This window comes from Bison bison, unplaced genomic scaffold (assembly GCF_000754665.1).
Source record: "Bison bison bison isolate TAMUID 2011002044 unplaced genomic scaffold, Bison_UMD1.0 scf7180017864236, whole genome shotgun sequence".
NCBI lineage: Eukaryota > Metazoa > Chordata > Mammalia > Artiodactyla > Bovidae > Bison > Bison bison.
In genome coordinates, this window is record NW_011494808.1 from 2,147,351 (window position 1) to 2,159,390 (window position 12,040).

The following is a 12,040-nucleotide window of genomic DNA, read 5'->3' on the forward strand; positions in this document are numbered from 1 at the left end:
AGCTGATGGGGAGGTTTGACTCTCTGGCCTCCGCCTGCCTCTGGCTGTCATTGGCAAAGAATCTAGGGGACTCACCTTTGCTGGAAATTCTCGGGCTGAGACTTCTGAGTCCATCACCCGCGGTGAATGTGAGCCGTTCTCATCGTTTCTTTCTTTGTCTGTAGACAGAGAGATGCTAATGCTTACTGTAGACACTAATAATTATAAAAATACTTTTATATACAGTTGTGAAGGGCGCAGGCAGCAGTGGTTAGATGGTTAGACCTGGCACCCTTTGCTGACTCCCTGTGTGCGTGTAGGTAACAGCAGAGCTCTCTGTCGCATTGTCGCAGGTTCAAGGAGTTCCTGAGCAAGCACGTTCACCTCATGTGCTACCGGATTTGCGTGCGCGCTCTGACGGCCATCATCACCTACCACGACAGGTGAGGGTCCACGGGGGCTTGGGGTGGCACAGGGGGTGGCGCTGCCGGAACTTGGGGGGCTGGAGCCCCGGCCAGACGCATGTCCAGATGCATCATCTCACGCAAATTCCCATTGCTCCTTGAACCTTGTGAACAGGAAGAACCGGCCTAGAAACGGCGGCATCTGCGTGGCTAACCACACATCACCCATTGACGTCATCATCCTGGCCAGCGACGGCTACTACGCCATGGTAAGGCCTGCCTCTGAGAGTCCTCTGGCTGGTCAGGGCTGGGAGCTCTGTCTCCAGCGGGTGAGCGGGCAAGTGTGCTTTCAGACCTGGGCCCCAGCCTAGGCTGTTGCCTTGGTTTCCGTGGCCTCAGGGGCTCCTTGGGACCTGGGTGCTGTGAGCCGAGTGGCTGAGCGTGTGGGGAAGTGTAGGTGGGCAGTGGAAAGGGGGGTGGAGGTGGGGAGGGGGGTTTTCTTTTTTCCCCCAGACTTTATACTTTTTGTTTTGTGTTGCGGTATAGCTGATGAACAGTGTTGTGGTAGTTTCAGATGAACAGCAAAGGGGCTCAGCCATACATATACATGTATCCATCTTCCCACAAGCCCCCCGAGAGGGGATTTGAAGGGATGGGGCGCAGAGGCCTTGGAGAATCCATGCAGGGAGGGCATTTGAACATGGGGGCTCCGCTTCACGGTCCTTTGTAGGGTTTTCAGTTGCATATCTGCTATCACAGGTTAGAAGGAGAATTTAAATTCAGAGAGTCTAACTAATGGTGGTTTCTGAACAGTAAGGAACCTCTGGTTACCAGTAAAGCGTAGGGGGAGGGAGGTTGGGAATCGGGGACTTTGTGTGAGGATGGTCTCGCTCCCCTTGCCCCTTCCTCTGCGAGCAGGTGGGGCAGGTGCACGGCGGCCTCATGGGAGTCATCCAGAGAGCCATGGTCAAGGCCTGCCCCCACGTCTGGTTCGAGCGCTCCGAAGTGAAGGATCGCCACCTGGTGGCCAGAAGGTAAACGATGACACACACGCACACAGTCTGATTTTAGGGCAAGTCGTGCCTCCGGCCTTCTCCACTGAGCCCGGCTGCCTCCATATCCGAAATGTGGAATATAGAGAGTATGAAAACTCTAGTGCTGTTAACAAGTTAGTAGTGTTTTTAACTTTTTTTTTATTTAATTCCTTGAACCCATTGTCATAGCAGCCTACGAACTTTTAATGTGATTTCAAATCTCAAAGTGAGTTCACTGTCACACGTGGAAGCACACTTCCAGCAATAGAATAAAGCGCAGCTCTGTTTTCAAGGAAAATAAAAGGCAGACGCGGCACAAGTGATGGTGAGAGGCCCGCTCCCCAGGGCCAGTGGGCCGCCCGGAGTTCCCTGCGCCACGTCTTGGGGCTGCAGGCCCACCCGGCACGGCCCTAGGAAGTTGGGGCAAGCATTTCTTGAGGCTGCTCTGGCGGGTGAGCCTGTTAGGGAGTCTCAGATCAGAGCTGCAGCGTCTACACTCAGACTCAGGCGCTTCACTCAACAGCTGTTAAATAGTAATCAACCCGGGTTCCCTGTCCTTAGGCCTTTTGTCTGTTAGATCATGGGTTTATAAAAGGGTCGTGTTCATTAGCCTGCCTTCATACCGCACCCAGCATCGCATCTAGACAGGGTATTGACACAGATGTATGGATGGTGATGGACGTGAGGCTGTCTGGCCCTCCCCTCCATTTCTCTCTTCTGCAGGCTGACCGAGCACGTGCAGGATAAAAGCAAGTTGCCCATCCTCATCTTTCCAGAGGGTAAGCTGCTGTGTGGGGAGGCCGGGCAGTTAGGGGAGTCCAGGGCTGTGTTGGAGGAACCTGTCTTCACCACCTCAGCTGGGGGCCCTTTGGGCTGGTCCTGGAACTGGAAGCTCAGGGGACTCAGTGTGGACTGCGAGTGCTGTCATGTGGCATCCGCTCCGGACTCCCCAGGGCCCCGGGGGGTGGTCCCGTAAGGAGAAAAGAGGAAGCAGTGCAGTGGTCTGCTCGCCTCTCTCCAGCGTGTGTTCCTGCGCTGGGGAGATGACAGGCTTATCCTCTCAGAAGAGCTGTCAGAGGGCTTTTACTATTCTATTTAATCCATAAGCTATTACTGATCTCTGGGGTAAAGGACCGAAAAGAAAAGCATTTTACCCTCTTCTGCATTTTAGGAACCTGCATCAATAATACATCGGTGATGATGTTCAAAAAGGGAAGTTTCGAAATTGGAGCCACAGTTTACCCTGTTGCTATCAAGGTAGGAGCCCTCCGAGGGCCAGTGGTCATCACCGCGGCCGCTGCTAATGGGCGGCTCCAGCCCACGCCGCAGAGCATTCGGGGCTTGGCAGATCTCCCCACGTGTTCCTCTCTGTTCATAAACCCAGCAGCTCGGAAGGCACTCCACCTGAAGGGGGCTTCCTGCGGGGCGGGGACGCCCGGGGGATCTGTGCGTTTGCTTGAAGGTGCGGGTGGGTGGGCATAGGACGTGTGTCCTTGTCACTGGAGAAGGAAACGGCTCCTCTGCTTTGGCTCACGTGGCCACTCATGAAAACAAAGGGACCTCAGGAGCCTGTCCCGTCTGCCCCACCTTGCAGGAGCTTGAACCTCTGACTGTTCAGACTCGCTTAGAAAGAAGGGGCGCACTTTGCCGGGTTTCCTTTTTCCTCCTTCTCTCCCCTCCTAGCCCTTTGTGCTTATAAATAGATGTACGTTATTATTCCTAAAAGAATGCCAAGTTACTCACATTACTACCTCTAAAAATACACAGCCTTTGTCACTATGTTTAAAGTATTTAGGTTGACAGATCAGGGTAAGGGTGAGCTTGAGTCAGAGTGGTGGTTAGGATTTCATGGGCCTCGGTCGTCTGTAGGGATGGTCCTTGTTTTCACCTGGCGGCACCTGGGGAGGCGGCGTTCCCCTGGGGGAAGCGCAGGCTCCCAGGCCACGTCGCTTTCTCAGGGAGGTGACAGGCCAGGGCTGGCTGGGAACGAGCGGCTGCAGGGTGACTAATGGGTCCCAGAACCAGGGCTGCCGGGGAGTTGTTGAGGATGCTGGTCTGGAGGAACAGGAGAGGCTCTGTCCGCAGGGTCTGCCGTGGTGTGAGAATGGGGAGCGTTGCCGTGCCACACGTGCCGTCCTGCAGTGTAGCATCCTGGGAATCAGGGCCTCCCCCTGGGTGTCTGTTAAAAACCAGCTGCTGCACAGAAGCCCTTCTTCCTCGCTCCAGAGTGTTGGGCGTGTTTTTTCGGTTGCTGTGTGCACAGGCTTTCTCTAGTTGTGGTGAGCGGGGGTTCCCCTTCCTTGCGGTGTGCAGGCTTTTCACTGCAGCTCCTGCTCTTACTGCGAGCACAGGCTCTAGGTGCACGGGCGCAATAGTGGAGGCTCCCAGGCTTAGTTGCCCCGAGGCATGTGGGATCCTCCCGGACCACAGAAGTGGAGCCCGTGTTGCCTGCGTTGCCAGGTGATTCTTACCGATGGTGCCTGGAAGCCCCAGCATTGGGTCTTCGCAGCTGTGTCAGCGTCAGCTGGTGGGGCTATGCGCATGCCCATTGCTGGGCACCACGCCCACAGTTTCAGAACTTGTGTTTCGACCCCATCCTGGGTGCTGCTGGTGTTGCTGGCTGGGAATCTCAGTGAGACGCTGGCCTTGGTGTTTTCAGTGTGGACCCTTGGACAGCTGCCTCCTCTCTGGAACACAGGCACAGCCATTTTCCTCCCATCCGAGGCTGAGGAAAGCCCACGTGTGATTAAAAACTTCTGCCTCCCAAGTAGTCTTCTAGTTTTTGTAAAGCCGTCATTGGTAACCAAACTTGCATAACTTGAGCAGTTTCCAAGCGCTCCCTGCATTTCCACCAAGAGGAAGGCATTGTCTGATCTGGAGGAATGTACTGCTGATCTGAGCGTTGGCCTCGCTTTTCTCTCCACGGTGTCTGCCCAGCGTGGAGCAGAGACTCAGGCCTCAACAGAGGGCTCTCACATGTGAGGTCAGGGTTTCTCTCCGGTCCTGCTGCGTGAACTGTGGCAGTGTTTCCTTCCCATCCCACATGAGATCCGTTCTCCCACATTTCCTGGTGGTGGTGTAACGTGAGCCCAGTACGCCTTCAGGGCTACATCTCAAGTTTTTAGTTTCTATGAGTAAGCCTGAGTGCCTTCATTTCTGTAGTCGGGTCTGCAATTAGGCACAATTCTCTTAACTTTTACTCTGAGAGTCATAGAATGCAGGCTTGAAAGTCCTGAAAGAAAAGCACACAGTTCAAACCCAGTCCCCCCAAGAGTAAGTGGCTGCGCTCGGGCATCTCGGCCAGTGTCCCTTCCTGAGGACTCCAGGGGCGCCCGCTGTGGTGGCCACCGAGTCTCGTGGGGTCTCCTTTGCTTTTTCACTCGGATCCTGGGCGCTTGCACTGCAGTCACTCTCCATCTAGCGTCGCGTCTGGGAGAGCCCCAGACCCTGTGGCGGCTCAGCCCTGATCCTTCTCAGGCTTTCTCCTTGAGGACGCGGCCCTGCTCGCTGCCTCTGTGTCACCTGCCATCCCGCCTGCCCCGCTGCACTCGTGTTTGGGAGAATGTGGGTCACAGCGGTGACTGCGTCGCCCACGACATGCCCCTTGCCAGGGCCTCCACCAGAGGGGCGGGCAGGGGACAGCGTCCGATGGGCACTCCCCTGGGGAAGGCCTCTGTGCCCGGCCGCCCAGGTGGCCTCTTGGCTTCTCACGGTCAGCGAGCCCCGTGAAGGGTCAGGACAGAAGCAGAACTTCCTCGCCATCTGCTCCCGGGTCTGGGCCCCAGAGGTGGGCTTTGAAGGCTGGCCGTCGCGTAAGGAGGTCTCTCTCTCTGGGGAGCTGCGTGTCGAAGTGCTTGGGAGTGTGTGACGTGACGGGAGCAGGTGTGGGCACTCTGGTGATTGTTGACTCGGGGCTGGATCTGTGGAGCCGTGGTCCTGTCCTCTGCGCGCAGGTCGGCTTGAGGACCTAAACAGTAGATGCCGGACGCCTGTGAGGGAGACAGGACGTGGCAGGGAAGAGCCACCTCCCTGCTCTGCTGAGGAGGCAGACGCTGCTGGAGGCCAGCGGTGCCCAGGGTGCGCTTACTGGGGAATGTTGGGGTCCTAAGGCGGGGAGCCGTGTCCTCCTGCTGACCTCACCCCGGCTGGGGGGCGGTGTTCGGAAAGTTTGCTGTTCACACACACACACACACACACGTAGAGCCTGTGCACACACGCACACACTGTTGATACACACAAACACGCACGCACACACTAGAGCTTGTTCACAGACCCATGCAGAGCACTGTTGACACACGCACACACGCAGCCTGTTGACATGCATACTGTTGACACACACACATATGCGCACACACTGACACACACTCTTGCACGTGTGCACGCACACACACACACCCCGCCCTGTCACCCCGCAGTATGACCCGCAGTTCGGGGATGCCTTCTGGAACAGCAGCAAGTACGGGATGGTGACCTACCTGCTCAGGATGATGACCAGCTGGGCCATCGTCTGCAGCGTGTGGTACCTGCCCCCGATGACCAGACAGGTGGGTGCCCAGCCTGCTCCCAGGGCCCCCACACTCTGTGCCCCACGCCCAGCTCAGGGGCTGGCACACGTCCTCTCTTGCAGGCGGAGGAGGATGCGGTCCAGTTTGCCAACAGGGTGAAGTCTGCCATCGCCAGGCAGGGTGGCCTGGTGGACCTGCTGTGGTGAGTCGGGCCGGGCTCTGCTCACCGGGTCTGCGGGTGGGATTTCTGAGGCGGTTGCTGCCCGCTCACTCCGTCCACACAGACGCCCCCTCCCCGGGTGTGGGGGGTGCACAGCTGGCCGGGGGCAGGGTGGGCACGGGCTGCTGCTCAGGTGCCCAGCCCTGCCATGCTCTCGTCAGGGACGGCGGCCTGAAGCGGGAGAAGGTGAAGGACACGTTCAAGGAGGAGCAGCAGAAGCTGTACAGCAAGATGATTGTCGGCAACCACGAGGACCGGAGCCGGTCCTGAGCCCCGCCGCCGCCTGGAACGGCTCCACGCAAGGACTCCAGCGTCCGAACCGCCCAACCGCCCCGGGACGAGCCACCTCGTGTCCCTTTCCGCTGAGTCCATTGGAGGAATGCCATTAAAGTCCCTCCCCACTGAGCCCGAGCGGCCTGAGTGCTGGGTGGGAGCCCACGTCCCTGCAGGGGCCTGGGGTGCCATCTGTCTGATGCCCGTGTGCAGGGGACTTCGCCAGGCAGTGCTGCCCCAGGAGCGCCCGGCCTCGGGGCCAGACTCACGGGAGAGACTGTGTCTGCAGGGCTAGGGGAGTGCTGTTCTCCCCCCGAGGGGCCGGCGCAGCCGAGACTGGTCCCCCAGCTCAGTGGCTGCCACGCTCGTCTGCCCCCAGACTGGGGGGTGGGGACGCCTGCCTCCCTGGGTTGTTGTGAAGGAAGGGCGGCCAGCCCAGTGTGGTGGTCCAGGGCCGGGAGGGGGGCGGGTGAGGGAGAGCCAGAGCCACGTCGGGGTTTGGGGTTCGTTCCTGTGAGTCAATAAAGTTGTCTTTGACGGTGACTGAATCGAGGGGTTTCTCCCTTCACCCTCTCTCCCCCAGCTGTGACCCTGAGCAGCGGGTTTCTCATCAGCGTTGTGATTCTCTGAGTTAACCAGCATGGGGGCTTGGCTTCCAGAATGGGGGCTTGCGGTGTTGATAAGAAGGTGAAGCCCCTGTCAGATGTCTGCTGGGAAGAAGGTGAAGCCCCTGTCAGATGTCTGCACGTCTCTGGGTGACTTGAAATCCCCAGCACTGTTGAGATGGTGTTTCCCCCAACGTGGGTGCTGCGGGGTTGAAAGTGTGTGACGTTGCGGGGTAGGAGACGATCTGGAAGTACAAGTAGGGGGATCCATGCTGAGATCTGGGGACCAGGCGGGAGCCAGGGCGGGCAGGCATGTGGCTTCGTGCAGCCAGAAGGAAGCTGTTGGTCTCCCTTGCCCAGCTGTAGTCCCTGGAAGGCAGGTCCAAAGCCAGGCCCCTTCCCGGTGTCCACGTACTGGCTTGACTGGGTTCAGCGCTCAGGATAGAGCTGCCTCTCCCCCGACTCATCCGTCTGTCTGCGCATCTGCCCCCCCCCCCGCCCCCTGCCCTGCACTGGCACAGCAGCCCCCGCACCTTTGGGGGCCTTGCAGCAGCTGTGGGGAGTGTCTCCTGGCCAAGCCGTCCTCTGGACTCGATGTGGGGAGGTGGTGGCTGTGGAGCCTGGCTCAGGGGACTCCAGACTAGCAGCGGCATCTCCTGTGACCTCAGTCTGACTCTCAGCCTAGCTGCCCCCTTCCTCCCTGAACAGTCTCCCGTCTCCTCCCACACATCCCCCGCCAACCAGTGAGGAGTTCTCTTTCTGCTCTATTCTTCTCAAACCAAAACACTGTTTTAACAGTAAGAACATCCTCCTATGAACTGTTGTACAAAATGCAAGAATAAATAGTGATTTTTTTAGACTTTTATAGACAGTACTGTTTGGTGGTTTAAAAGCTCTCTGGAATGATCTTCGCAAAAATCAAGTTCCCTTTTGGAAAAGCTTTCTGCCACTTAGTGCGTTTGCTTCGTGATTTTCATAGGTCCTTGGAAACATGTCGGTTTTCGTTTTCTCATGTTTTTTTCAGCACATTACTTTGTTGCTGATGACACAGCAGAGATTATTATAAGAACCTGATCTAGAATGGCTGTTATGTAAAGAAATACTTGAGACTAACGATTATTTTTACTTTTACCAACTGACAAGGGATGGGAATTAACATCCCTATAAAAAGAAATCTCTGAAACTTCTATATAGTGCTTGTTATAAGCGTATAGACTCATCAGACTGCTCCGTCCTTTTAAACTGGGGACCCTGCTGCCCCCCAGGTAGTCATCAGCTATTCATAATTGATTTGGGGTAACTGAGTCAGTCGGTCATGTGGGAACCTCTCGACACTCAGGAATGAGAAAAGAAACACGTGGAGCAACGAGATGTACAAAATGCACCCGCTCCCGGGACCCCGGCAGCCGTGAGGCCTGTTACCAGTGGGATGAGCGCTGGCTAGCTCCTAATCCCACCTGTGGACCTGCTGCCGGTTTGCCGTTTGGGCCTTACTTCTCTGGGTCTGTTCTGACCCAGAACTAGGGACTTGGGCTGGATGACCTCTAAGGCCCTTCCCATGTCTGAAATGCAATTTTTAAATCTGTTGTTCAGACTTCAGCTCTGAGCTCTGAAGTCGTCTAGGTTCCGTCATAAGTGAGCTTGGATCCATTTGGTTTGTGCAGAACATCAGGCTAGCGAAACTCAACCCCTTCAGAGAGTGTCACACGTGTCAAGGAGGATCCCAGGGTTTCTGGTGGTCGTGGGGCTGGGTGGATTTGATTGTGGATCTTGGAAAGATTTTTTTTCACTAAAATGTGAGAGACTCCTTCCTCAGCTGTTTGGAGAAGGAACTTTGTGAAAAGGCAGGCGAAATGCCCTTGAAGGGAAGCCCCATATAGAAGTCTGTTTCCAGGCCAGGGCTCAGCAAGCAGTTTGGGATGATGTCCAACTCGGGGACCTGATTCTTTACTGGGTCGGACCCCGCTCCAGGTTGCTGCCCTGCAGCCTGATGTGAAGGGGTGGGGCGGGGAACTGCTCCGCAGAACCCTGAGTGCCCACACCAGGCCTCGACGAGCCCATGGGCATCACCCCAGCTCAGCCCTTCTCAGCAGCATCTCCCCAGGGCACTAACCCTGCTGTCCTGCGGAAGTCTTCTGGGTCCATACACCCTGTTTCCTTCTCGAGTTGACCAAAACCTCGGGATCTGTGAGACGGCGCCTCCCCACAAGTCCTTGACGACCAGATCCACCTGGGGTGCATCCTAGGCAGCCAGACCTGAGTTCTCGGGTTGCCCTTGCCCCGAGTGGCTGGACGCCCGGGCTGGGAGGGCAGCTGCCCACGCACCGACTGGACGGGCTCAGAGACGACCATCCTGCCATCCATCTTGCCCCGCGCTCACCCCTTCTCCCCCCAAGTCAATACGTCTCTCTCCGATGGGAAAGTTAATAAATTTTGCTCTAGATTAAAAGTATTGATCATTTCATTTGTAAACGATAAATAAAAAGGGGAACTTTTCATTGCACCAGGGGTAGCGTCTGGTCTGTGTTGCGAGTGGAATTGCGCCGGCCGGCCGGGGGGAGGGCTCCTTGTATGCATCCCGGCCGGCCGGCGCATCGATTTCCTATTAGTCTCCCAGCACCACCCAGTACCACATCATTCCAGTACCTGCTATTAATGGTCTTTTGATAAATAATCACTTGTAAGTCAATAAATTTTTATTAAACAGTGTGGCTTTCTGATTTATTAAAATCCGACCGTGTTTGTCTGGGAGAAAAGGGATGCTGAATTGAAGTGGAGGTTTTCATACATCTTCCTGACGGGCGAGCAGTCACGGCCACCCTCCAGAGAAAAACAATTGCATTTTAACAGAAACAAAACAGCCGAGTTTGGAACTTGGGCCCGGGGAAACTTTATCTCCGTCAGCCCGAGGCTTACTCTGCAGGGAGAAGCTGCCAGCACCGGGGGGCTTCTGAGTCCAGAAGTTTGTGTTTGCTTCCAGGAGGGCTGAAGTGCGGGGGCTGAGCCTCCCCTGAGATTACCGTCTGGATAGCACAGACCTTGTGCTGTAGACAGCCTGTGTGCGCCCTGGAGTAGGCGCTCTCAGCAGACAGACTGAGATCCATGAGATCACAGTCTTGGGATCCACGATAAAGTTGGGTGGCATCTTAGCTTCCTCCTGGTCAGATCACAGAAGTCACAGCTTGTGGCAGAGACTGCCAAGAGATGGTTTGTATTTCACATGGAGATCTGTCTGTACAGATTGTCTTAGAAAGTGGCCAAACTGCTGAAGATTGGGATCTTTCGTCTGAGACTGTATGCTTTTTGTCATCAGCATGCAGTTTGCTGGAGAGGGTTTAACTTGCGGTAGAGGGTTTGGCAAGTTTACACTGAGACTAGTATGGCCCCAAACAGACTTGGGTCCAGAGAGGCCCGACCATGGGGTACAGAACCAGAACTCCCAGCCCAGAGGGAAGCATGCGACTGGGAACTCCCTGCCCCGCCCCTGCCCTGACCACCTCCTGCATCCACATCCAGCGTGACCTGTGTCAGCAAGAAGGGGTTCTGAAGCGGGGATGGCTAGTAAGTTCCGCTGAGGGCTTTAATGTTTTTTAAAACATGTTATCAAATCTTTAAATCACGTGTTAAGATGTCCTAAAAATTGAATGTTTTAAACCTGCTGTGAAATTTCTCTTGTTGCTTGAGTTCCTCTTCTGTCCTGGTCTTAGGGGCAACAGTTTGTGGCCTCAGGGACAGTGAAGGTGGGTGGGACGAGGGCAGGCAGGGGACGAGTGTGCGGCCGTCCTGCTGGGCGAGGGGGTGGTGACACGGCTGTCCTGGAGCACGGCCCGTCCTGCCCCCTGTGCAGGGGGTGCTCGAGGAGCTCTGGGGCCCATGCCTAACGCTCGGGTCCCCTCCCCCCAAGGGAGACGTAGAGGTGACCCCAGGCAGGGGAGCCACAGGATAGCTTCTAGGACATGGGCCACAGTAAGTATATTCTGCACTTCAGTGTAGAAGTGTTTGTCTGACTCTGCAACCCCCATGGACGGTAGCCCACCAGGCTCCTCTGGCATGGGATTCTCCAGGCAAGAACACGAGTGGGTTGCCATGCCCTCCTCCAGGGCATCTTCCCGACTCCGGGATTGAACCTGGGTCTCCTGCATTGCAGGCAGATTCTTTACCATCTGAACCATCAGGGAAGCCCATTCTGCACTTTATATACACACAACTCAAGTCCCCTTCGGAGGTGAAACAGGAGACCTGGGCCTTGCCTCACCTGGGGTTCACCTCTGGCCTTTGTTCATTCTCCTCTCTTCCCTTCCCCCATCCTTGTTCATTCCACTCTGCGTTAGGGACGCCAGAGAAGATCCATCTGAGGATTTCTCCGTGAATCTACCTGCAGGGGATTCTGAGTCAAGTACATTACCTTGGGAGAAGGTGAGTCCTGCTGTGTGGCTTCTGTTAACTGCTGCCAGCGGTGGGGGCAGGGGGAGTGAGTGAGGTTGGCACGTGGAGTTACAGGGGCATCTGGGCAGTGCCAGGCAGGTGCTTGTACCACCTGTAGGCAGAGCCAGGCAGGACAGTGGACAGAGTGGACAGTGGACAGGCTCTGTCTCTTGAGAATAAGGGTGGAGGCCTGAACCTTCTAGAATGGAGGACCTGGTAATCCCAGAGTCCAGAGTTCTTAAGCTGCTCTTCACTGCACATGACCCTTTGCAGGCTGCAGACTCGGTGCAGAATGGCAGGCAGGGCCTGGGGTTGGGAGGCAAGCTGGTCCCTTTGCATCTGATGCCATCCAGAGCCCTGAGCCTAGGTGTTCTGTTCCCCCTGACCCCTCCCGCCCCCTTCTGGGGGGTCTGGGCAGACACTGCCCCTCCAGAGCTGAGGAGCGTCTCTGCAGGAGGGCCCCGGCGGGGAGGCCCAGCTCTTGGGGCGCCGGGTTGGGCGGCTGCAGCCCGGGCTCGGGAAGGGCTGCGAGCAGTCAGATTGATCCCCCAGCTGTGATCTGTCATTTCTGCGAGGCAGGCGCTGTTTTCTCTTG

General features: G+C 56.4%; 1 protein-coding gene across 2 annotated transcripts in view; it reads left to right on the forward strand.

Moving 5' to 3' along the window:
* Positions 1-6,958, forward strand: part of AGPAT6 (1-acylglycerol-3-phosphate O-acyltransferase 6) — a 17,342-nt gene extending 10,384 nt beyond the window's left edge. For both annotated transcript variants that reach the window (XM_010846369.1, XM_010846370.1), the window contains exons 5-12: positions 333-422; positions 559-652; positions 1,302-1,417; positions 2,141-2,196; positions 2,589-2,674; positions 5,833-5,961; positions 6,045-6,124; positions 6,304-6,958. In XM_010846369.1, coding sequence (XP_010844671.1) covers positions 333-422; positions 559-652; positions 1,302-1,417; positions 2,141-2,196; positions 2,589-2,674; positions 5,833-5,961; positions 6,045-6,124; positions 6,304-6,412 — 760 coding nt within the window. In that variant the 3' untranslated portion in view covers positions 6,413-6,958. The remainder of the gene's footprint in view (positions 1-332; positions 423-558; positions 653-1,301; positions 1,418-2,140; positions 2,197-2,588; positions 2,675-5,832; positions 5,962-6,044; positions 6,125-6,303) is intronic.
* The last annotated feature ends 5,082 nt before the right edge of the window (positions 6,959-12,040 follow it).